Source organism: Pleurodeles waltl, chromosome 6 (genome assembly GCF_031143425.1).
Source record: "Pleurodeles waltl isolate 20211129_DDA chromosome 6, aPleWal1.hap1.20221129, whole genome shotgun sequence".
Taxonomy (NCBI): domain Eukaryota; kingdom Metazoa; phylum Chordata; class Amphibia; order Caudata; family Salamandridae; genus Pleurodeles; species Pleurodeles waltl.
The window spans coordinates 231,732,789-231,760,430 of record NC_090445.1 but is presented as its reverse complement, the minus strand read 5'-3'; the positions used below and the strand labels follow the sequence as shown (position 1 = coordinate 231,760,430).

The 27,642-nt window shown below is 43.8% G+C and overlaps 1 protein-coding gene across 1 annotated transcript in view; it reads left to right on the top strand.

The window, feature by feature from the left end:
- Positions 1-27,642, top strand: part of PSMD11 (proteasome 26S subunit, non-ATPase 11) — a 430,446-nt gene that overhangs the window by 50,367 nt on the left and 352,437 nt on the right. Inside the window, exons 4-5 of the mRNA XM_069237974.1 lie at positions 22,212-22,283; positions 22,737-22,794. Coding sequence (XP_069094075.1) covers positions 22,212-22,283; positions 22,737-22,794 — 130 coding nt within the window. The remainder of the gene's footprint in view (positions 1-22,211; positions 22,284-22,736; positions 22,795-27,642) is intronic.

Genomic DNA, 27,642 nt, shown 5'->3' with positions numbered 1-27,642 from the left:
CGGGCTCAGTTTTGATGCACATGGATATGGATTTTCTTGGAGCATGGTGTTTGAACTTTGCACTATTTAGATTTATTATAGAGTGATAGAGTGATGTTTTTCTGTTTACCTTAATCACTGGAGGACTGGAGCATGTACACTTGGGTAACATGGACTGTCGGTAAGCAGGGATGCACTGTCTTCTATTGGAGATATAACGATCTAGATATTGTTGCGCTTGTAAAAAAATGAAAAAACATTCTACAGTTATTTCATGTGTTTGATTACAGATTTTGAAAGATAGGACCACGTCTCCCAGTAGAGATGTTTTTAATCAAAGTATTGTATACTGGTTGTGTGCCCTGATTAAGTAGGTAACCGGATGGTCATGTGACACCGAAACGCGTGTTGGCAGGACATTTGGATTGGACTCAGTTTTCCATTATCTCCCCCTTCTTCGATTCCTTATGAATGCAAATGTTTTATTATTGAGGTTGATAAACTAATTTATCAGTACATGAAATACATTGAGTAGACCACACTTTCTTGAGAAATTGGAACTATTATTGTAAGCCGGAAGAATAGAAAATTACAAAACACGTTATATATCTGTGTATAATTTTTCTGTCCTAGGGGGCTTTGTATATCTGTTTTGTCCACGTGCTACTGATACTTGGCTTTTTAGCATTTAGCTAGGGATGTGAGTGGTATGAATGGTATGTTTTGCATGTTTTTCTTGTAGAGAGTCATTGTGAGGCCCTACTGTTGTATAATATATTATGAATGATGATCAATGAATATAATTAAGAGTATCAATAAAATGCCCGTTTTTGTTATTATGAATTAGTTTTTTGACCCTTCTCCCTTGGATATCTTTTGAGGGATTTCTTTATAGGAACCAACATTAGATAGCAAGATTATACACTGAAACTGAATATAAATGTATTCCTAGTGTAAAACCAGTAAAGGTCCTGAAGTGTTTGAGGTGAATTGAATTTCTGGTAAACAGTGGATGTCCAGCTTCGAAGGAGTCGGACCCAAGATTTGTGTTTCCAGGTAGAGTGGTACATGTTGATTACAAGATTGAACAAGACGTCCTCTTAAGAAAAGGATGAAAGTATGGATCATTTCGGAGGTCCATGTATGACTGGTATTTGTTGTGATTTAATAAGATCCATTTGGACAAATGATTGTCAGTTGTCAAGGTAGGATGTAAATAGGAGTTTTACTCTCTTAGATGGTCATCTTGACATTCAGAATTATAACGAGTGGTCAGGGGTTGATGTTGAACGCTGCTAGGCCGCAGTAGTACTAGAATAGATTTATTGCTGGTGTCCTCTGTGTGAAGGGTGTGGGCTGTGACTTGAATGCTTAACTGTGTGACCTTCGAAGTGACTGTCCTCCTTAAGGTTTTTGAGGTTCTCTGATGAGAGAACCTTATAGGGTTCAGCAGTGCTCCCATGAGGTGGCCTATCTTGAGGAGCTATTGGTTATGCTTTTACTAGACTCACTAAAAGGCCATAACTCAATATCCTGTACTTTACCTGGCCCAAATAGATCAGTAAGATCTGCGGATGAGGGCATTTGAATTGGCTAGTTGTAATAACAAATGCGCATACCACTATCATCTTGATCTTGGAAATCATGTGGGTTAACCATCAGCATGAATGTAGCCAGTCATCTTAAAAAAAAAAACAAAAAAACATCCACTTCTCTCTATCTACTTTTGCCATTCCTATCTTTAGACGGCAACCTTGAGGCCTGTTTAATTAAATGCCATTTCACTGATGCATGACTTGTGGTGGCTGCCATGATTTCATTTGCTTTCCCTTTTGAAGAATTGGGACCTGAAATCCTCCGAGTCTCATCCATAATGGAATGTGTGTGTCTGCTTCAGCTTGCTGAAGGAAAGATTGGAGTTTTGGTAGAATATTTGTTTCTAAGAATTCCTCTGATCCCTTAGGGTCGTGGCTGGAGGCCATTAAACCTGTAATTGCTGAATAAACCAGACATGATTAGTCTAGAGTGAAGTGAGGCTCTGATTTAATGGACGTTTTATCCAATTGTATCTGCTCACACGAATGTCATCCTAAGAAATGAAGCTCAGCAGAATGGACCTAGTGCCACTTTCTTCTTGAACGACGTGCCCTTCTTGGGTCCTGTAGGGAAATGCCACTGTCTGCATGGTTAGCCCCTAGCATTTTGCCTTTTGTTGATGCCAGCTTTGATTGAAAGTGTGCTGGGACCCTGCTAACCAGGTCCCAGCACCAGTGTTCTTTCCCTAAAACTGTACCCTTGTCTCCACAATTGGCACAGCCCTGGCACACAGATAAGTCCCTTGTAAAAGGTACCCCTAGTACCAAGGGCCCTGTGGCCAGGGAAGGTCTTCAAGGGATGCAGCATGCATTATGCCACCCTGGGGACCCTCACTCAGCACATGTACAATGCCTCACAGCTTGTGTGCTGGTGGGGAGAAAGAGACTAAGTCGACATGGCACTCCACTCAGAGTGCCATGCTCACAAACCACTGCCTGTCATAGGTCAGTCACCCCTCTAGCAGGCTTTACAGCCTTAAGGCAGGGTGCACTATACCACAGGTGAGGGCATAGTTGCATGAGCACTATGCCCCTACAGTGTCTAAGCCAACCCTTAGACATTGTAAGTGCAGGGTAGCTATATTGAGTATATGATCTGGGAGTTTGTCAGAAATGAACTCCACAGTTCCATAATGGCTACACTGAATACTATGAAGTTTGGTATCAAACTTCTCCGCACAATAAACCCACACTGATACCAGTGTGGGATTTATTGAGAAATGCACACAGAGGGCATCTTAAAGATGCCCCCCTGCATGCCATCCACCTGCCAGTGCTAGTCTGACCAGTCCCTGCCAGCCTGCCACTTCCAGACAAGTTTCTGGCCACATGGGGTGAGTGCCTTTGTGCACTCTGTGACCAGGAACAAAGCCTGTCATGGGTGGAGGTGCTTCCCACCTCCCCCTGCAGGAACTGTAACACCTGGAGGTGAGCCTCAAAGGCTCAAGCCTGGTGTTACAGCACCCCAGGGCACTGCAGCTACTGGAGATGCCTGCCCCCCCCCCCCCCGGACTCAGCCCCCACCTTTGGCGGCAAGAAAAACAAGGAGTCACCACTCCCTCAGCCAGTTCTACCCCTAAGGTGACCAGAGCTGAAGTGACCCCCTCCTTGGAAAATCCTCCATCTTGATTTGGAGGTTTTAGCCCAATAGGAATAGGGATGTGCCCCCCCCCCCCCCTCCCCAAAAGGAGGAGGCCCAAGGAGGGCGTAGCCACCCTCAGGGACAGTAGCCATTGGCTATTCCCCTCCAGCCCTAAATTTAGTATTTGGGGGCGACCCTGAACCCAGGAAATCAGATTCCTGACAACCTTCAAAGAAGGGCTGCCTAGTTGAAAAACCCTGCAGAGAAGAAGTAAGACAACTACTTTGGCCCCAGCCCTACTGGCCTGTCTCCAACTTCAGAGAACCTGCACCAGCAATGCACCCTGCGTGCCCAGCGACCTCTGCTGACTCAGAGCACTGCCCTGCAACTACAAAGGATCAAGAACTCCCGTGGACAGCAGACCTGTCCAACAAAAGAAAGTTAAAACCATCTTTAAAGAGACTCTCACCGCACTCCAGAAGCTTGAGTTCCCACCACTCTGCACCCGACGCCCCTGGCCCGTGTCCAGAGAAACCAATGACCCAAACCAGAGAGGATCCCCAGGCGACTCTGACGACGCATCCACCCTGGGCTAACCTCTCTGCACCCCCCGACAACACCTGCAGAGGGAATCCCGAGGACCCCCCTGAATGCGACTGCCCGGGATGAAGATATCAGACGCCTGGAGAAGCACTGCACCTGCAGCCTCCAGGCCCGTGAGAAACCGACCACCGGTGCAGCAGTGATCAGCAGGCAGCCCTCACCCTTGCCAATTCGGTGGCTGGCCCGAGAACCCCCCTTGTGCCCTGCCTGCAACGTCTGAGTGATCCCCGGGTCCCTCTGTTGAAACCTATTACAAACCAGACTCCCTGTTTGCCCACTGAACCCGCCCGCCCCTGTGCCGCTGAGGGTGTTTTGTGTGCCTACTTGGGACCCCCCCTAGTGCTCTACTAAACCCTCATGGTCTGCTCCCTGAGGACGCGGGTACTTACCTGCCGGCAGACCGGAACCAGAGCACCCCTTGTCTCCATAGGCGCCCATGTTATTTGGGCTCCTCTTAACCCTGTGCACCTGACCGGCCCTGTGTGGCTGGTGCTGGGTTTTTAGGGTTGAATTGAACCCCCAACGGGTGGCTACCTATGCTCCGGGGACTGGACTTGTAAGTGCTTTACTTACCGTATTAACCAAACTGTACTTACCTCCCCCAGTAACTGTTGAATTTTGCGGTGTCCACTTTTAAAATAGCTTATTACCAATTTATGAAATAACTGTACATTACTGTTTTGTGTCAAAGTTCTAACTATACATATGCAAAGTACCTTACATTTTATGTACTTACCTGCAATTTGAATTTAGTGGTTCTAAAAAATAAACAAAAGAATATTTGTTCTATATAAAAACCTATTGGCCTTGAGTTAAGTCATTGAGTGTGTGTTCTCACTTATTGCTTCTGTGTGTGTACAACAAATGCTTAATACTACCCTCTGATAAGCCTAACTGCTCGACCACACTACCACAAATAGAGCATTAGTATTATCTATTATTGCCTCTGTCAAGCCTCTTGGGGAACACCTGGACTCTCTGCACACTATATCTCATTTTGATATACTATATACAGAGCCAGCTTCCTACAGGTCCAGACTAACCAATGCAACCATACAAAGGTAAATAAATAGTTTCATCTGTATTGAGGAAGTTTTTGTCCTTTTTCATTTCGTTGCCCTGATTACCTTTAGGAGGCCTAAGTGGACACATGGCTGTTTTGCCGGCACAAACCGGGGGCTCAGTGGCAGAGATTATGCATCAATGACTAAATTATGGCCAAGGCTATGGTTAGTGGTTATATTGTAGATGCTTGAGGTAAATGTATTGGTATCAAAGGAGGCTGTCCGTGCTGAAGAGGCTAGAGTTCTTAATGGAGTTCTTTAACAATAGTGACCTATGATTTTGTTTACTTCAGGCAGTCACTGTTGCTTGTAGAGACATGGGTTGCAGATCTTATTTTACGATGGCTTCAGAACTTCTGGTTGAACCACAAGCAGACCTGTTCCTCATAAGACACATTTGTGGCATTAGAACTGTTGTTTTTTTTTTGTTGTACAAAGAGCATCTATGCCATATGGAGACTGGTTGTAGGTGAATTATTGGGGGTTCAGGAAGTTGATTACAAAACTGATAGAGCACTGCTTTCACTTATTGACACTAGGGTGTACTTGAAGGTGAGAGCTATCAGATGCGTCCTCCATCTATCAACCTTGAGCCCATTCATATTTTTAATAGATTAATCTGCACTGTCGTCAGGTGCTCTTACTCAGTACCATTCTCCAAATTTACTAGTGTGTATTAGGTTTGTGCTGTTGAGCCCACATAAACAACAGTGTTGACTAGTCCCTTTGACTTTACTGTGCCCAGAGCAGGTATATAAATGGGATACCAAAGGGTTAGGCATTTGCATTAGTGGTACCTGGTGCAGGGTTTAAGGAAGGAATAGTCCACATGATACTGGATGGGACGAAGATGAGCCAATAACTTGAGCAAAGGTTATGTTTTAGTAGTATCTTGGTGTGGTCTTAGGTGTTAGCCTGCACTGACACCAGTGGGCTGACCTTGTTTGTGTGTTTGGATCTACAGCTCTCCCTTTTGGCTCAAAGCAAAAAATGGAGTCTATTTAGAACGCAAGCACAGATGATGTCCTGCCACAGGTTTACTATATAACTCTCTTTCAGGTCAGTCTTTGAAGATTTTATATTTTTTTGCAAGCATTAAAGGTGTGACAAGCCCACTCTGGCACTGTAGATGTCTACATGCTAGACCTGTATGTAGTGTCTCATTCCTTAAATCACATCCCATGTGGCATTGCAGTATATTTGAAAGATTTGGGGAGAAGATAATAAATCTCTCTATAAAAACCAAAAGCCACAGTTTGAGCAAGCTGCCCATGTTCATGGGTTCAAAGAACTTCTGTGCAAACAGCCCCATACCTTTGGCAGAAAAAAAGGTGCAGTCGGAAGCTGGCTTGGCCTGTACTGTGATTGAGGCTTTTGCAGACCTGCACCTTTGAATTCCTCTGCTTTACTAAATATGCAGTGTGTTCTGGTCCATTTTTCATTTGAAGATGTCTTTTTGTGGAGGTTTAAGGGCATGAAGTAGGCACAGCTAGTGGTCTGTGACGTGAAGAAAGTGATCAGCCTTCCCTGGTTGGGTGGTTGGTGAGGGCTTTGGCAGGCTTTAGGCTTGAGGGTAGATTTTTTTTAATGAAACCTTGGTCTCCTCCATATGCTGGGTTAAATAGAAAGAAAGCCCTGTTCGGTTTTTTCTGCTCCCTGCAGCACTTCATTTTCCAGTCCACAAAATGGACCCTAGCCCCTCTCCGGAAGACCACAGGGAAACACTTATCCAAGAAAGCCAGTTGGTTCACCCCTGCACTCCAGGAATCAGTGTTCTTGCAGGAGGACGGAGAAGAAGTGGAGAAGCAACAAAACCTGAAGATCTTGCAACCTTCAACTCTGCCACTAGATCCCACCACAGCCTCATCTGGTCCACCAGGAAATCAGCCCTGCAGGACCGCATCAACTCCACCACACACAACACTAAAGGACTCTTCAATGTCTTCAAAGAATACACCAAACCACAAGCCAAGACCACCAACATCCTTTAATCTCCAATCTCTGTGACAGACTGGCCATCTTCCCTCGGAAGATCAAAGACATGTACAACAGTTTTGGACCCTAAGACACTGCAGGATGCACCGAACCCCTACGACTCCTGGACCCCCTCACTACAGGTGAGACCCACGCCATCATAAACAGCATCCACTCTGGAGTCCCGACCGACCCCTGCCCACACTACATCTTCCACAAGCCCAGTGCCTCAATTGCGCCTCCACTCTACAAGACCACCAACTGCTCCCTAGTGTCTGCAACCTACCCCGTGGAGTGGAAGCATGGCGAGATCCGCCCACTCCTGGAAAAAACCCACAGCCGACCCAACAGACCTCGAGAACTATTGCCCCTTCTCGCTTCTGCCCTTCCCAGCTAAGGTTATCAAGAAACCAATCAGCACTCTGTTACGCCAACACATCGATGATAACAACATCCAGGACGTCTCCCAATCGGGATTCAGAACCAACCACTGTACCAAACCCGCCCTGCTGATGACCTCTGCTCCTCAACCATGAACAAACAGGAGCCCTCATACTACCTGATCTTTCAGCCGCCTTTGATACAGTGTCCCACCACACACTATCCGCCAGACTCCACGCAGCAGGCATATGCAGCAAGGCCCTTCAATTGATAAACTCCCTCCTGACACGCAGAACTCAGTCAGGCTCTTGCCACACCTGTCAGAACCCACTGACATCAGCTGTGGAATACCCCAAAGATCATTGTTGAGCCCCACACTGTTCAGCATCTACATGATCCCACTCGCCCGCATTGTCAGGAACTACGGTGTGAGTATCGTCTCCTACGCTGATGACACCCAGCTGATGATCTTCCTGACTGAGAACCCCTCAACAGCCAAGCAGAATTTCAGGGACGGGATCGAAGCAGTCGCCACCTGGATGAGGGAGAGCTGCCTTAAGCTGAACTCAGACAAAACTGAGATCCTCATACTGGGACCCTCCTTATCAGCCTGGGACGACTCCTGGTGACCCTCAACACTCTGGAAGCCACCCACCCCTACAGACCATGCACAAAACCTCAGCATCATCCTTAAATCAATGCTCATCATGACCAGACAGGTCAAATCTGTCGCCTCCACCTGCTTCCACATCCTCAGACTCCTACAGAAGATCTTCAGATGGATACCAACCAACTACCAGAAAAGCATGACACTTGCCCTAATCATGAGCAGACTGGACTACGGCAGCGCCCTCTAAGAACCTGAACAAGATGCAACAAATTCAAAACGCTGTTGTCAGACTCATCTCAGGCATCCCCTGTAGAGAACACATCACAGGACACCTAAAGAAACCTCCACTGGCTCACCGTTGAGAAAAGGATTGACTTCAAACTCCTCATACACACCTACAGAGCCCTCCGGATGCTTGCCAACGTACCCTGCATATAGACGTCCTTGGATGGAGGAAGATCTTTCTCGTACCTTGCAGTAAAAGGTTGGAACACCTTCCCTCTTCACCTCAGTCGACATCGCTACCTCAGTTCAGGAAGGACCTCAAGACCTGGCCCTTCAACTGATCTCTGAGGACTCACCCCTCAGCGCCTTGGAGACCCTATGGGTGAGTAGTGCACTCTAAAAATACATGATTGATTGATTGACAGAATCTGACTTTTAACCCCCCGAAATTCACTCGGGAGTGAATGAATGATTGGTGGTGATGGAAAAGGTCTTTTTATTTTCTCTAAATAGTTAAGGTAGTACAAAGACGCATAAGAGTGAGTGGTCCTTCCAATGTTGGCGATTGTTTCTCTGTGCCCTCAATCAAACAGACATTCTACCTGCGTTTTGGTTTAAGCCAAGTTTTCCTTACTGCAGTAAAAAAGGAAAATCTCAAAGCACATTTTCCCCATGCAATTGCCATAGTGATTTTGGAACAGTGCTAAAGTCCAAATAGAGTTATACAAAATTTTGCAGAAACAAGATTTTCACCATGAAAGCGTGCTTTTTATGATTTGGTGCGATTCTACTCAGTTTTCGAAGAATTAAGGTTCACAGTGGACCATTGAGCTAAAAACAAACAAAAAAAAAAATGTAAACCTCCTGATTTCGCAGAGAACGCACTATAAATCGTTGGCTGCAACCTTTAAAAAAATAATAATAATCTTGCGGCAGCTTTACAAGATTCTTGGCCTCAGCCTGTTTAAAAAAAAACAAAATACACACACACACATATATTATGAAATGTATATATATATATATATATATTATATTATATTAGATATCGGCACAGAGTATACTCGGCACCGAGATACTGGCTCCGACCAAACTCGGCACCGAGATATCGGCACCCCGAAACCGAAAAAGGTGGCTTCGGAGCCGAAAAAGACTGCGGAAAAGGTTCTGGTGCCGAAACACCCAGCCTCGGAGCCAAAACAGAGCTCATATTCAGAAGAACAAGGCCTTTCCTCACAACTACAAGGCCATACATTTGGACAAGAATTCGAGATGGGATAGCCTGACTATACACAAAGAAGGCTCCACATTCAGAAGGACACAGGGAAAATAAGAACTCTTCCCCCAATTAAAAACGGAAACTCGCTTTCCCCATGCAATTGCCATAGTGATTTTGGAACAGTGCTAAAGTCCAAATAGAGTTATACAAAATTTTGCAGAAACAAGATTTTCACCATGAAAGCGTGCTTTTTATGATTTGGTGTGATTCTACTCAGTTTTCTAAGAATTAAGTTTCACAGTGGACCATTGAGCTAAAAACAAAAAAAAATATGTATTCGCAGAGAACGCACTGAATCGTTGGCTGCAACCTTTAAAAAAATAATAATAATCTTGCGGCAGCTTTACAAGATTCTTGGCCTCAGCCTGTTTAAAAAAAAAAAAAAAAATACACACACAAACATATATTATGAAATGTATATATATATTATATATCAAATGTGTGTGTGTGTGTGTGTATATATATATATGTTCGATGGCATGTGTAGCTGCAGATACACATGCTGTGCATTATCCTGCCATCTAGTGTTGGGCTCGGAGTGTTACAAGTTGTTTTTCTTCGAAGAAGTCTTTTTGAGTCACGAGATCGAGGGACTCCTCCCCTTTCGGCTCCATTGCGCATGGGCGTCGACTCCATCTTAGATTGTTTTCTTTCCGCCATCTGGTTCGGACGTGTTCCTCTTCGCTCCGTGTTTCGGTTCGGAAAGTTAGTTAAATCTCAGAAAATTCGACGGTATTGTTTGCGTTCGGTATCTGGTTAGTAATAGCGGATCAACACCGAAGAAAAGAAGAGCTCCGGTAGCCCTTCGGGGCTTCCACTCCCCGGCGAGGCCTGGTCGGCCCAACCGCGTCTTCAAAGCTCATGGAACGGACCCCATTCCACTTCTGCCCCGAATGCCACAATAAGTATCCTTATACAGACCAGCATTTGGTCTGTAATTTGTGTTTGTCCCCCGAACATGAGGAGGATACTTGCGAGGCCTGTCGGGCATTTCGGTCGAAGAAGACGCTACGGGACCGGAGAGCTCGAAGGCTTCAAATGGCGTTGACGCCAGCAGGACACCACGACGTCGAAGAAGAGGAGACTTTCTCCATTCCTGATTCGGACTCGGACGAGGCCGAAAGTGAGCAGCCAGCGAGGCTACAAACCGGGAGTAAAACTGCCCCGGCCAAAACTCACACAAAGATAATGAAAGCCCAGGGGACGCCACCGCCGGCAGGCCGTGGCTTAACCCGTAAGCACGGTGACCAACCATCGGCACTGAAAAAGGGCACACACGTGTCGAAGACATCCGACTCTGGTCGAGATACCAGCACAGAGTATACTCGGCACCGAGATACTGGCTCCGACCAAACTCGGCACCGAGATATCGGCACCCCGAAACCGAAAAAGGTGGCTTCGGAGCCCAAAAAGACTGCGGAAAAGGTTCCGGTGCCGAAACACCCAGCCTCGGAGCCAAAACAGAGCTCATATTCAGAAGAACAAAGCCTTTCATCACAACTACAAGGCCATACATTTGGACAAGAATTAGAGATGGGAGAGCCTGACTATACACAAAGAAGGTTCCATATTCAGAAGGACACAGGGAAAATAAGAACTCTTCCCCCAATTAAAAACGGAAACTCGCTTTCCAAGAGACAGAAAAACAGCCAAAGGCAAAAGTGGCTAAAAAAAAACTCCACCACAGCCATCACCACAGCACTCACCACAACTGTCACCAATTGCAACACCCCCAATGATGCAATCACCAACGCATACAGGGATGAGCCAGGATGACCCAGATGCATGGGATCTATATGATGCACCAGTATCTGACAATAGTCTGGATTGCTACCCGCCAAGACCATCACCACCAGAAGACAGTACTGCTTACATGCAGGTGGTGTCCAGAGCAGCTACTATTCACAATGTAGCACTGCATGCAGAACCTATAGAGGATGACTTTTTATTCAATACCCTGTCATCAACACATAGCCAATACCAGAGTCTGCCTATGTTATCAGGTATGTTAAAACACGCGAAACAGGTGTTTCAAGACCCCGTCAAAGGCAGAGCCATCACACCTAGGGTGGAGAAGAAATACAAACCTCCCCCTACGGACCCTGTCTACATCACGCAACAACTAACACCTGACTCGGTGGTAGTAGGGGCAGCCCGGAAAAGGGCAAACTCAGACTTCTGGGGATACACCACCACCCGACAAAGAAAGTAGAAAGTTTGATGCTGCAGGAAAAAGGGTTGCAACACAAGCAGCCAATCAATGACGTATTGCCAATTCCCAAGCTTTATTGGCAAGATATGACAGGGCTCATTGGGACGAAATGCAGCATTTCATTGAACATCTTCCCAAAGAGTTTCAAAAGCGTGCCTTTTAATAAACAACAGTTGTTTGGGCCGGAGGTGGATACAGCTATAGAAAAGCTAAAGAAAGACACGGACACAGCCAAAGCCATGGGCGCGCTTTACTCCCCACAGAGCAGAGGCAGCTATAGGAAGCCACACTTTAGAGGGGGGTTTCGAGCCCAAAGCATAGAACCTTCAACCTCACAGGCCAGACCCACATACCAGGGCCAATACCAAAGAGGAGGTTTTCGGGGTCAATATAGGGGTGGACAGTTACCTAAAACAAGAGGGAAATTCCAAAGGCCAAAAACCCCACAAACTAAACAGTGACTCCAATGTCACAAATCCCCAACACATAACACCAGTGGGGGGGGAGAGACTCACAAATTATTACAAAAATTGGTAAGACATAAACTACCGAATGGGTCCTAGCCATTATCCAACATGGTTATTGCATAGAATTCCTACAATTACCACCAAATGTGCCTCCAAAAGCACACAACATGTCCAAACAGCACTTGGATCTATTACAACTAGAAGTCCAAGCGTTATTACAAAAAGAGGCAATAGAACTAGTGCCCAACCATCAGAAAGGAACAGGTGTTTATTCCCTGTATTTTCTAATACCAAAAAAGGACATAACACTGAGGCCCATCTTAGATCTCAGAACACTAAACCTTTACATCAAATCAGATCACTTTCACATGGTGACACTTCAAGACGTGATTCCCTTGCTCAAACAACAAGACTACATGTCAACATTAGACCTCAAGGATGCTTACTTCCATATACCCATACATCCTTCCCACAGAAAATACTTAAAGTTTGTAATCCAAGGAGTACACTACCAATTCAAAGTGTTACCATTCGGGATAACAACAGCACCAAGGGTATTTACAAAATGCCTTGCAGTAGTAGCTGCACATATCAGAAGACAGCTCCTACACGTATTCCCGTACCTAGACGATTGGTTAATAAAAACCAGCACTCAGAAACAGTGTCTTCAACACACAAAATACGTCATAGAAACCCTTCACAAACTAGGGTTCTCAATAAACTACCTAAAATCACACTTACCACTGTGTCAAATACAACAATACTTAGGAGCAACAATCAACACAGAAAAAGGGATTGCCATTCCAAGTCCACAAAGGGTACAAGCATTCCAAAACGTAGTACAAAGCATGCACCCAAATCAACAGTATCAAGTAAGGTTTGTGATGAAACTTCTAGGCATGATGTCTTCATGCATAGCCATTGTCCCAAACGCAAGGTTACACATGCGGCCCTTACAACAGTGTCTAGCGACACAATGGACACAAGCACAGGGTCAACCTCAAGATCTAGTGTTGATAGACCGCCAAACACACTCCTCGCTTCAATGATGGAATCCTATAAATTTAAACCAAGGGCGGCCTTTCCAGGACCCAGTGCCTCAATACGTGATCACAACAGATGCTTCCATGGTAGGGTGGGGAGCACACCTCAACCAACACAGCATCCAGGGACAATGGTACACTCAACAAAGACAACTTCATATAAATCAACTAGAACTACTAGCAGTGTTTCTAGCATTAAAAGCATTTCAACCGTTAATAGCCCACAAACACATTCTTGTCAAAACAGACAACATGACAACAATGTATTACCTAAACAAACAGGGAGGGACACACTCATCACAGCTGTGTCTCTTAGCACAGAAGATTTGGCATTGGGCGACTCACAATCACATTCACCTAATAGCACAATACATCCATGGAATTCAAAACCAGTTGGCTGACACTCAGTCGAGATCACCAACAGATACACGAATGGGAACTTCATCCCCAGATACTGCAAACCTACTTTCAAAACTGGGGAACACCGCAAATAGACCTATTCGCAACAAAAGAAAACGCAAAATGCCAAAACTTCGCATCCAGGTACCCACACCCTCACTCCAAGGGCAATGCGTTATGGATGAGTTGGTCAGGGATATTTGCTTACGCTTTTCCCCCCTCTCCCACTTCTTCCGTATCTAGTAAACAAATTGAGTCAAAACAAACTCAAACTAATTCTAGTAGCACCAACTTGGGCTCGCCAACCAGATCTGTCAGTAGTACCTCATATCAAACTACCAAACAGGCCAGATCTGTTAACTCAACACAAACAACAAATCAGACACCCGAATCCAGCATCGCCAATCTAGCAATCTGGCTCCTGAAGTCTTAGAATTTGGACATTTAGACCTTACACAAGAATGTGTGGAGGTTATTAAACAAGCTAGGAAACCTACTACACAACATTGTTACGCAAATAAATGGAAAAGGTTTATTTTACTTCCATAATAATCAAATTCAGCCATTACATGCGTCCACAAAAAACATTGTAAGCTATTTATTACACTTACAAAAATCAAAGCTAGCTTTTTCGTCCATTAAAATACATCTTACAGCAATATCTGCATATCTGCAAATTACACATTCAACATCACTCTTTAGAATCCCGGTCATAAAAGCAATTATGGAGGGTCTAAAGAGAATCATACCTCCAAGAGCACCACCAGTTCCCTCATGGAACCTCAATATTGTATTAACTCGACTCATGGGTCCACCATTTGAACCCATGCATTCTTGTGAAATGCAATACTTAACCTGGAAAGTAGCCTTCCTAATAGCTATCACGTCTCTTAGAAGAGTAAGTGAAATACAAGCATTTACTATACAAGAACCCTTTATACAAATACACAAACATAAAGTGGTTCTACGCACAAATCACAAATTTCTACTAAAAGTTATATCACCGTTCCACCTAAATCAAACTGTGGAACTCCCAGTCTTTTTTCCACAACCGGACTCAGTAGCCGAAAGAGCATTACATACATTAGACATCAAAAGGGCACTAATGTATTACATTGATAGAACAAAACAATTGTTTGTAGCCTTTCAAAAACCTCATACAGGAAATCCAATATCCAAACAAGGCATTGCCAGATGGATAGTAAAATGTATTCAAACCTGCTATGTTAAAGCTAAAAGAGACCTGCCTATTACACCGAAGGCACACTCCACTAGAAAGAAAGGCGCCACAATGGCATTTCTAGGAAATATACCTATGGCAGAAATCTGTAAGGCAGCCACATGGTCTACGCCTCATACATTCACAAAACATTACTGTGTAGATGTGTTAACAACACAACAAGCCACAGTAGGACAGGCAGTATTATGTACATTATTTCAAACAACTTCAACTCCTACAGGCTAAACCACCGCTTTTGGGGAGATAACTGCTTACTAGTCTATGCACAGCATGTGTATCTGCAGCTACACATGCCATCGAACGGAGAATGTCACTTACCCAGTGTACATCTGTTCGTGACATGGGACGCTGCAGATTCACATGCGCCCTCCCGCCTCCCTGGGAGCCTATAGCCGTTATAAGTTGATAAAATTATATATATTATATATTGATAAAACTTGTACATTTGTAAATTTGTAAATATATATCACTTTTAGACACATTATGTACATACATACTTACTCCATTGCATGGGCACTATTACTATATACACAACTCCTACCTCACCCTCTGTGGAGAAAACAATCTAAGATGGAGTCGACGCCCATGCGCAATGGAGCCGAAAGGGGAGGAGTCCCTCGATCTCGTGACTAAAAGACTTCTTCGAAGAAAAACAACTTGTAACACTCCGAGCCCAACACTAGATGGCAGGATAATGCACAGCATGTGAATCTGCAGCGTCCCATGCCACGAACAGATGTACACTGGGTAAGTGACATTATATATATATATATATATATATATATATATATATATATATATTTCATCCCTCGTGGGTGCTTTATTTTTAATGGGAGGGGGGGGGGGGGCCCTCTAGCCATTTTTTTTTCTTGTTGGCCCAGGGACCGATTCCCATTTTAGGGGGGAGAGGGTATGTTTCCTCATCCTTGAGCCATCCCATGGGGCCCATTTTAATTGAGGAGGGGTGTGGAAATGCCCCCTAGCCATCCTGTGGCCCTGGGGACCCAACCCCCCCGGGCCTGATTGCAGTATTGTCTTAGGGACCCCATCCACATGGGCTGCTGGCTGGGCAGCCGCCTGGAGCCACAAGGGCAATGGGGCTCCCCCAGAACCCCAAAAAATGCACAAAAAGTGGGAGTCCTCAGTATACCGGGGCGCCAGCAAAAAGTTAAATGCGCACGAGCTGCTCCTTTATTAGTCACTGCTAAAGGAAAGGAGTGCACTGTAATTCTCTGCAGAGGCTTTTAAGTTTTATTATTGTTTGTTCCTGGTGATTCCCCTAGAAGGAGCAGCGTCAAGCATGTTTTTTTAATGTTGTGAGGGACTGCAGGGAGCACAGCTACTCTCCAGCAACATAAAAAAAGCATTTACAATGCAATGGGTCTCGCATTTACTTGAGTTAGACATTAGCGTTGTAAATTCCTAACTGGACTTTTCTTGCTACATAAATTGAAAATGAAAAGTAAAACAATTGACATATGCAAGGCAATTCAAAGCGCCAAGGCCGCCACAAGCGTGAGTGTGAAGGAGAAACACAAAAGGAAAAAAAAGTTTGCTTGCAGTCATGCAGTTATCCATGTACCAGGGTCGATGGTCAGGGACAAACATAAAGCATTTACCAATGATTATAAAGGATGTTTGAAAGGCAGGACCATTAATGAGTGATCGTGATGGGCGTGGATAAAAGCCCACAGATAGATGACAACACGTCAGAGAGCTTACGCGCTCAATGTAAAAACAGTAAATCACTTGTCATTGAATCCTTGAAACTACCTCCCCCCACCTCTTTGAAGAACTTTCCATTTTTTTTTTCAATGCAGTCTGAGCTTTATGCTGTTCAGCTGGAATGCAGGGGACCCCTTGTGGTTGGGGTTATGGATACATTTTGTGGCCTGCTTAAAAAAAAAAAAAAAAAAAACTGAAATGTTAATTTAAAAAAACAAAAAATTTTGTTTTAATAGTTTGCCAATCACTATTAAACATTGCAGTGTGTGAAGTCATGAAATATACATTCAATTATAATTATTGATGAATTATTGTCAAAGATAATAGGTCTGCCTAATATATGTTGAGGTGTGCTGATCCCTCTAATTTTGGTTCTCCGACCCTTTAGCATTATCTAAAATGACAGCCTTTATATTGTCACATGGCATAGTTAGCTGTGCACTCTTTGGGGTAGGGGGGTTGCATCTGTGGGAGGGTCCATGTTGATAGGCATCTGACTTGATGTTAAAGATAGAAATTCACTGAAAAAAGCGAACGGTACAGTGACGTTATAGTTAGGAATTGAAATCTTACATTACATGAAAAGAACCTTAGAAAATCACTGAAAAAAACATAGGTTAAAGGGACATTATAGTTGGGTGAAAATCACAATTAAAACTTAACATTTGAAACAAAAACTTACATTCACCAGCTATATTAATCTCAAGTAATTAGATCCCGTCCATATCTCAAGTCACTAAGCCCTGTCTGCACTGATAATTACCTCACATATCACTTAAGACCTGTTCTATGACATCACCGATAAAATCGCTGCAACATCTGAATTGCATCATTGAAAACACTGTGCATGACGGGGGCTTGAGTTATAGTTACTTAAGGCATTCTGCTCCTACACTGTGGGCACCTACATAAAGTAGTCCCCTCTTACAGTTTTACAAAAAAAATTCACAAGCATTGGCAAAGGTGGCACACAACGGGAGACCCACTGACTTTGCCAGTGCGTGTTTAAATAAAATATTCTGAACAAAGACAATAGGAATAGCTACAATAGTTGTAACTCACTTTGGCACTGAGCTATTAGCATTGCTATGCAGGTATGAATGAGCAGGAATAAGAAAGGGAAGCATGTACTCAATGATGTTAGAGACCAGCAAAGTAGAGAAAAAGATTGATAGAATAGGAAAGAAGAATAAATAGTGTGGGAAACTGAGCAGAATATTGTTGATTGAGCGATAAACCAGTTCATCTCCACCAGCTGTGGACTGTGAATAGCAGACAAGTCCATTCTTGATTGCAGAATGACTGCCACTCTGACAGACCCTGCTATAACCACCAAGTCTTGGTGGGGGTAGGTTCATCTAAAAGGAACTCAAGGAGGGGCGCTACATACTTTAAACTCCAAAGATGCAAATACACTGGCTACAGCAGGAATTAAAATTGCATGCTGTCTGGTAAAGATGTGACTGTAATTGACAGTCAGTACAGTCATAATTAGAGCTACAACAAAAATTCTACCCTTTACGCTATGGAAAAAAAGGCAGTGGGCCTAAAAAGACCACACCTAACCAGTGTTTCTGAATTCTTAAAAAACAAAACAAACCTCCTATGATATTTTATTTGTGTGTATTCACTGCAAAAACCCGATGCCAAGGTGTTACCTAAAAAAGGGGCTTCAACAATTAGAGAAATAAGGGAGTGGTGCAGCACATAAAGAATCATAGCTTATAAGTCCCAAATCACATATTTGTTGATCAAATATTCTTTTTATTTTCTCTACTTAAAATCATTACACATATTGGCATCAAACAGTCAATACATTTTGTCCCTTTGCAGGGACTTCTCCAGGGCTGAAATGCAACAGATAAAATTTCCATATAAATATACACATAACCCACCATAAATACATACAGCACGTACAACAATGAAAATTCACCATAAAAACGGTAAGAGAACTGTGTTCATATACTAAGAAAAAAGTACTATATATTAAGACAAACATTTTGACACCGCCTATAAAGTGTAAAAGAATACACCAGAAAATTAAGTAAAAAAGGAGAATGCTATACACCACCCCATTAACATGTACATAAATAAGGAAAAGTATGCACAAACTTTCCTATGGCTTCCTAAATAGAGATTTATCTGAACTTACTTTTGATCCATTCAAAGGAACCATAAAATTCATAATTTAAACCAAGAGTTTCAAACATAAGATGTCTAACGAAAATCAATCCTATGTTCTATAATTCATTATTAATTATATTAAATACAAATTGGCTAGGTCAACAGGGAGTTAACAATCCCTCTAACCAGTCCTACAAGCATATTAGTAGGAAGAGGGAAGAAGAAACGGAAGAAAAGGAAGGGGGGGGAGAGAGAGAAACAAGGGGGAGAGTGCACAATAAAGACAGAGCAATTAGAAAGGTAGCATATAGTTAATAATTCTAAAATATTTGATTTTTCCAATCTAACAACTGTTAAGTCGTCATGTAAACATTTGGTACACCCCTATGTTGTACCCTGTTACTACATACCAGAGGAATTCTTGTCTTCAAAACACATGTCTCCTACATATCCTCGCATTCCTCCTCCGGGGGAATCAAGCAGAGAAGACAACCCAGGTTGCCCAATAATATGTAGGAGACATAGATGTGTTTGAAGAATATAATTCCTTCCGCATGTATGAACAAGCTACAGCATAGGGGTGTATGCTTACTTGATGACTATTACCAATCTTTAGATTGGGAAAATCATATATTTTAGAATTAGTAACTAAATGTTACCTCATTAACATTGTCAATTTATTTAATAATTGCTCTTTCTTCCCTCCTGCCTCCCTCTCCTTCCCCTCTCTCCCTCCTTTTCCTATCATTTCTTTTTCCCTCTTCCTACTGATAATATGCTTGTAGGAATGACTGGATGGGTTGTTAACTTTCCGTTTACCTTGCCAATTTGTTTTTAATAGAATTATTAATGAATTATAGATCATAGGGTTGATATTTGCTAGATATCTTACGTTATAATTGGAACCAAGTGTTTAAGATTTCCATGGTTCCTTTGAATGGATCAAGAGTAAATTCAGGTAAATCTCCCTTTAGGAAGCCCTCAGGAATTTTTCCCATATTGTTCCTTATTTATGTACGTTAATGGGGTGGTGCAGGGCAGTCTTTTTTAAAAAATATTTTTGGGTGTATTCTTTTATAGTTTTATAGGTGGTGTCAACATTTTATTTGTCTTGATATATAGTAATTTTAAACATTACATACGAACAGTCTCTTACTGTTTTTATGGTGAATTTTCATTGTTGGTATGTATTTATGTATTTGGTATTGGTTTTATATATTTATGGTTGGTTATGTGTATTTATATGGAAATTTTATCTGTTGCATTTCATCACTGAAGAAGTCCCTGTAAAGGGAGAAATCGCGATGGCTGTTTTTGATGCCATATGTGTGTGATGATTTTGAGAAGAGACAAAAAAAAGAGTTGATCTGCAAAAATGTGATTTGGGACTTTTAAGATATGATTGTGTATGTGGTGCACCACTCCCTTATTTCTGTAAAATTTCTAACCTTGACAAGCAACAATGGTAAATAAAACTGAAAGCAGAGCTCAGGCTAGAAAGGTGGAGGATATCCAGTGAATATGGAAAAAAAACCTTTAGTGACGGTGACAATGCATGTTTCTAAGTAAATGTCTGAGTACCTATATGTACGTTCCTTTAAATGCCTCTAGAAACTCACGGGGCATTACTTGAGTGTCTGGGAGCACCTGGGAAGCTAAATGAGAAAGTGAATACCATATTTCCCTGTTATTGTTTTTCCCGGTGCCTTTTGAAACTTAATTCTTAATGTTTGCTGTTTGGGGGAGGGAGGGGGGTAGGGGGCCTATCTCTAGTTTTTAGGAGTGTCATATTCTGAATGAAGACCTGATGAATAGGTGGTTGTTGCAGTCAGGATGTGAGAAGACATAGCTAGTCAAGAAGGAGCAGTGCAAGAGAAGTGGAACAAGGTATGGAAACCTCCAGCCACTGCTTACCCAGTAACTCATTACTCCAGAACCATTCCTTCCTTCAGCATTGAATGCTACTGCAATGTGAACTTCAGTCTTTACGTCTCCACTCTCTTGGTACCTCGATAAAGACAGTGCTCTTATGTTGGGCTTGTTTCTGATGGTTGGGTAAATGCTGCAGTGACAGAATTTATGGGCCTGGGCTGCTGCAACCCTTACACCTTACTGCCTAAGGTTGTGTTCTTTGGGTGGTTTCAGGATTGGATGCACGGCTTGGCCACAGGCAACCCCTGCTTCTGTCAACTCTTGCTGCACATTTCTGAAGGTTGTGCACTTGATAGTTTGGCTTCCATTGGCAGTTTGGGTGCTTGTGGTATATGATCAAAAAAACCTTTGAAATTCACTTAAATACAAAAGTGGAGCCCCAATTAGGAAGTCAATTTGACAAAACAATTAAATTCACAGGTTATGGTTGACACCAAAACCGTAATTCTCACAACAGACATGCAAAACCATAACTCGCACACCAAATACTACATAATAATGTTTGCTTAGGTATCAACATGAAAAAGCACAAAATTAAAGACCAATACATACTTAAACCAGTACTACATTCACAGTAATCAGTTTCGTAGTGCTAAGGGCAGTATGATGTAATATCATTTTCAAGATTATTTTCCTACAATTGTAATTGCATCTCTCACATCATGGGTTGAGGTCATGAGTGTTGTTTTTCATGCCTGCATTTTTATGAATACAGGCATGAAATGGTTTCCTAACAATAACTTTGAATTTCAGTATTTTTTTTTTGCAATTTTCATTCACAACTACAGCCCCACTTTGACTTCACTGTTGATCTTGTTGCTTTTGTGGCCCACTTTTAGCTAAGAGATTAGAATGGTAGACAGGTGCTTGTTTAGCATTATATTATTTGGAGTTACTCGTGGTTCACCTATTGCCATGTAGAAAATGCTATAAAGTCAGGAAAAGAAAGATCAGTCTGTAAATATGCAAACCACAAAATAGTTATGCCAGCTTAAATCATCTCGTAGTGGTGATAACTAAGCTTCTTCTCACTGGATGCTGCCTTTTTATAGGGGGCTTTTAGAAACTGAAACCACAGAAAAGTAATTTTTGGAGTCCCTGAATGACCTCACCTATCCCACAGAGTGCACAGATGAACTCCTTGAATACAAATCGCCTTTTCTGCATCCTGCAGTTCATGGAGTATTTCAGGTGTAGTAGCAGTGGGTCATAACAGTGATTATTATTTGGCTCATGGACATAACCATGTTTGGCATTGTGTGTGCCCCTTTCCAGTTCTATGTGAATTGTACAGTGAACATGTTTGCCGTTCACCACCACATTCCAATAACTGTAAATAAGAGAACTGGCTAAGCAGCTGCCTCATTGCTGTACCATTTACCCAGTAAATGTCAACTTGTTGTGCTGCATACTTAGATCCACAGGTAGTGGAGAAGTGAGGCATGTGCGTAGGCTGCCTGTAAATGTTTGAGTGATCTGACTTTAGAGAATATTTGATGTCTGTTAGAAACAAGAATGAATGTTCTTCGAAGGCAATTCCTGCTATGTACTGCAAACCGATATATAAATGTTGAAGTAGCATTACTCAAAAGTTTACATTTATGTTGAAAAACAAGGTTTAAAAATAAGAGCACGAGTCGGTCATTGGACAGTTTTGAGCAGTGTGTTGGCATCTGAGCCATGTTACTGTTAAGGTGGTCGTTTGTCGATCGTAACAATTACAACCATACTCCGTGACCTATGCTTTTCTGACTGGTGCATTCTCTTGATTTTTTTGAAGGTTGAGCTATGTTTAGAGTGCATTGAGTGGGCCAAATCAGAGAAGCGAACCTTTCTCCGCCAGGCATTAGAGGTAAGATCTATCATCCATTTCTTCATTTCACATCAGAAGGGATATTTTTGTTTCTAGAAGAGATGGTAATAGCATAGCGAGCCTTAATACATTCTGTGTTCTCATAATTTCGAGATCTACACTTATCTTTCCTTATTCTCCGCCTCCCAGCCCTGAATCTTCTCACTTTCTGCCTGTGCATGAAGGTCCCTGTATCCTTCAAACCCTCATTATGGCTTTACTTTTGTTACTAGCTTATTTGAATCTCGCTAGTTAGGTTTAAAAATGCTGTTTCAGTTAGTCTTACAGTAGACATAAAACTGACGTGGACATAGTTTTGTACAGTTGGAATTATCTTATTGTATATAATGCTCTCAAAATAATTTTACTTTAGTCTACTGCATTGGTTGTGGGATTTTCTTAGAGTTGGGCTGAGAACCTCTATGCTCAGTCTATTTTGTCTTTCTCTTTCAGGCACGGCTTGTATCTTTATACTTCGACACAAAGCGATATCAAGAGGCGTTGCACCTTGGTGAGGCCACATGTAATTGGTTAAGTTAGACTACGTAGCGTCTGAGTCAGATCATATAAGTGTGCAGTCTTGTCCTGTGCTATTTCTTCCTTTGCAGGTTATTACTCTTAATAGGCTGTGTGCTGTATGTGCTTCTGGTTTGGGATGTTCTTGTTCCATTAATCGACTTGAAGGCTAGGGAGAGAGAAATGGATCTGCTAAATAGATATAGAATTTGTACTTTTGATTTAGAACTTTTTTTCCACACTCCAGTATTAACTATCATTGTGTGACACAGTGTGCTCCAACATCTATCTAGTGACTGATAGTGAAAGTGTCCACTGTCTTCATGCCTATAAAATGTCCATGAAATTCTTCCTGTGCTAGCGCTCCTGTTATTATAGTAAAAGTACACTATATCAGCTCTACTGATTGACAGATGTGGGGCGCTCAAGATCCGCACTGCAGGATGGGCACTGGGCTCATGAGTTTGGGTGGGGGACTGTTCTGGGCACTGCCCCAGTTCTAGGTGTGTAGATCTACCCCCTTCCTCAAACATGCCGTTGCCGTACTATTTGGAGGGCTTATACCTGAGGGCCTTGGTTTGGTAAAGACCCCTGAGCTCCAGAGTGTGGACGGACCAGTGCCTCTGCAACCTGGTGACAGAAGGGGGATTCTTTGGCCCTGATGTGTGGTCTCCTTGTGGGACTCTACTGCCCAGTGCTTGCTGTGCTCTCCCTTGCCCAGAAACCACATGCTCTAATTAGTATGTGCCTGGGGCTCCCTCGTGGTACACCCATATAATAGCACTGAATTTTGGATCCATCTGCCTGGCGCACCTTGCCCATTTGGAGGTGTGGGAGCATAATCGCAGCCAGCCCAAGATAACCTTTGAGAAAAAGATACCCTCCAGGCAGTTGGACTTTGAAGTGGGGGATGCTTCTCTGCATGGTGCCATGGGTATTATCTTCCCCTCCCCCCCCCCCCCCCCCCCCCCCAAAATGACCCAGGCACCAGAATGAAAACTGCTGATTAATGTATGACGGAGCTTGTGCATATAAACTCACTAACCGACTGGATCACATGAATGATCAGCTGGAAAAGCATGACAGTCGCCTGGGTCAGCTGAAGCAGCGAGTGTCCGGTATAGAGGACGCTGGCACAACACGTAATGAACCACTGTTTCAAATGGAAAAGGTCCTTGAAGTCATCAAACATCCTGAGCTTGCCTGTCTCTACTGCCATGGGGAAACCTGAACTCTGTTGAGGAAATGCTTAAGCCCCTATTTAATGAGCAACTGACTGTCCACTTCTCAGAGGCACATGCTCACCTCTTATTAGGCCCTAGACCCCCACTGGAGACCCAGACACGTTTGATGATTGCTGCCTCCTGGAGTACAGGGATAGGGTTACAATCCTGCAGCTACAGAGGAAGTCTGAGGAGCTCTATTATCAGAGAATTAGGATCTGTCTTCCCTGAACTTACGCTGGCAGTACAAACTGCGCATCAATAGTACATGAAGCCAAGAGGCTGCTCTTGAAGGCTGGTCTGACTTATGTACTCTTCTATCCAGTCAAGCTGAAAGTAACTGCACATGGGAAGACCCACATGTTCACCTATCCTAAAATGGCTCTGAAAGTTGGCTGAAAGCAGGTGAAAAAGCCACCGGCAGTGATGAATCACCAGCCTATGACCCTGGAAATGGGCTTAGCGACTATGACCGAGTTGACTTGGCTATACTAACCTCTGATACTCTGTTCATCCCCTTGGTACATGCAACACATATCCTAGACACCCCTCTAATGTGGGACTTGCCGCCTGTAGCTCCCCGCCCGGGACTGTCTGACTTGGCCCGCGTCCGGAACTACGGATCGTCATCCCAATCCTGCTGATCAACTCCATTGAACTGTACTTTTGGATTTGCTGGGGCTGAAGGCGACCCTTGGTATGAGGTGGCCTGTGCCTCGTTGCAGGTGCCTTGCCACACCTGCCTGGCTCCTAAGATGCCCCTAGGGATAGATCCTGTGGGTTATATACATTACCCTTTTAGGGCTTTCATTTTTATTTTGTTGTGCATCTCTTCAAAGAAGTTGTTGTGAAGTGAGTGGCGATGGGATGTAGTTGTTAGTATTGTCCTTGTTCAGTTCTCCAGATACACTTAAGGTGCGGTGTCCCCGATTGCTGCAATTGCTCCCTCATGGACCTTTAATGCGAGCCGATGGATAGGAGACCCTGCCTGCGGACACTGGGCACTACGCAGTATCTGTGGCTAACATTGCCTTGATGTCGTGGAATATGAGAGTGGGGGGCTTTAGGCAAGGTTATGCAGCTATTTGCCTTATTCCTGCACCTTGCTGAGCAGTCCTGTAATAGATCTTGGGCAGGTTTGATAGTGGAAGCACATGTAGCTAGGTATTTGGCTTATGCCAGGTGGGTGGCAGTATTACTTCTGAAAGGGCTGCGGTGGCCCACACTTGCGGAGTTGTGGAACTCAGAGCAGCTACCTAATTTTGCATTGTATATTGGAAGACAAGGCGATCACCTTAGCATGCGTCTGTGTGCACAGCCCAAACGTGGATAGTACAGATTTCTTCCCGTCTCAATGGCATCGGGTGCTTGGACTAGACTGCTCGATGATAATCTAGGGTGGGGATTTTAATGTGATACTTTGTCCGACAAGGACATATCCTGAGTGGGGCAGCGTTCTCATCCATGTGCAGCTGCCCAGCTACAAACTAGAATTTCCATTAATGACCTGATCAATATTTGGCATGTTTAACACCCTGAAGGCCTACAGGGCACCTGCATCACAGCCTACCGCAGTTCCTGGACGAGAACAGACTAATGGCTAATATCACAAGATGCTGCAGCTCTGCCTCATGGCGCCCAACATCTGCCATGCATTCTGTCTGACCACACCTAATAGTGCTGAGGCTATGCATGGCTGTGGCCTTGAACCATGCCTTCTTAAGGAGACTTCCTCTAAACGCTGTTGGAGACCAGGTTGTCCACACTGAGGTAAGACACGACATTGTGGATTACTTCACGCATAATATACACTCTGTACAATCTCCAGATTTCCTGTGGGAATCCTTTAAAGGGACTTTCCGGGGAATCTGCATGTTCAAACATATGGGGGTGCTGCGCCCTCTTAGAGCACAACTACAGCACATGGAAGATTGCTACTGTGCTATAAATAACTTGCAACTGTTGTTGCAAAAACGTACTAAGCTCTCTGATTACAGGGAGGATGCTGAAAGAGACTTGCTATATGCTGAAAGAAGCTGCAGCTCCAAGGTATGGAGAAGGTGTTAGAGCCAGGAAAACTGTTGTGTCTTTTCTCCGAGTGTTGTGTGGTACCTTCTGTAACTGATGGCGAGCACTGCTACTCCACTAGCACAGTACTAAACGGATCTCTACCATTCCTCCCTAACAGCGGCTTAGGAGGCCATTCGAGAATACATTGTTACCACTGCTGTGGCTGGATGTGCATCGACAGTACCTAGACGTCTCATTTGGTGTGGAGAAGGATACCCGTGTCATTCTGAGCATATCTAGCAGTCTCATTTGTCCAGTTCTACAAGGAGTATGCAGAGTTGTTGGCCACACACCTTCAGACCAAGTACGAGGAAGCTAGCATCACGGTATTTCCCTCCGATGTGGGTGTACTCTATGGTCAGAAATCTGGGAGTTTAGATCAGCGTAACTCTGGTGTGACAATTATGGCAGGACTGTTGCATGGCTGGAAGACAGGATTCCGTGTTGGTCCAGGCCATCTTTCTTGCTGGCCGGGATGGTGGCAATAGCAAAAATTGTGATACTGCCCATATTCCTCTACCTCTTAGTGAATATCCCAATGCCACTGATGAGAGTCTTCCTCAGTCGCCTTAGACCCCTTCTAATAGCACACTTATGGTGTGGAGGACAGCCCAAACTGACATAGGAGGTGCTGACGATACTGTTTGAATAGTCAGTCATCAATGACCCTGACCTCAAGCGATACTACCTGTGTGCACATGCACAGTTTGCACACCTGTGGATACACCTGGTCCTCCATGATTTGCATGCACCTGTGGAAACTGACAACGCCAGTCCTTACCCCCTACATACTGAACTGTACAGGACTGTTAATTGATTGTTGGCTTATTTGGGCACTGTGATTTGCAATGCTAGAGCGTGGGATGGATTATGCTGTAGGGACCAACTGCCTCTCCTTATTCAGTAGTGATGCCTCTGGCCAGATACCTAGCCCTACCACCTCAGTGGGTGGACACATTTGCGACCAGCTGAACTATATGTAATTATGGGGGATTCTCTATCCTGATGGCTCCTTTGTCCAGTTAAATGATACACAAGTATGCATTAAGTGCACACCACTAGATGACCTTTCATAATATAAGCTATATGGCGCACCCCAGCTTCCCCCAGGCACCTTGCAGTCTCTTGACCTGCTTCTTACATCCTTCACCCCCAGATGACTGATCACACGACCATACGCCACAAACCATCCCACTAACTGTGCCTAAGGCAAGGGAGGAGTGGTGATTTGAGCTAAGAGAGAACATCACTGAACAGAAGCTGCAATACTACTGCTTTGTCTCAAACACCTGCATCGCCTTTATTGCACACTACTTCAGCTACACCGTATGGGCCTTGAGGACACCAGGTGTGTGCGCTGTGAGGAGGAGTGGGCCCAATTTCTGCTTCTGGCACAGCAGTGCCCACGCATAGCTGAGTACATGGATTAAATATGAGCTAATCACAGCGCATGCAAAAGCACGATTTTCCAAAAGTATCCCTACTCGTGCCTATGTTAAGAATATCCATGCTGCTTTCTGCAAACTTACTGCAATATTACTACTTCTGGT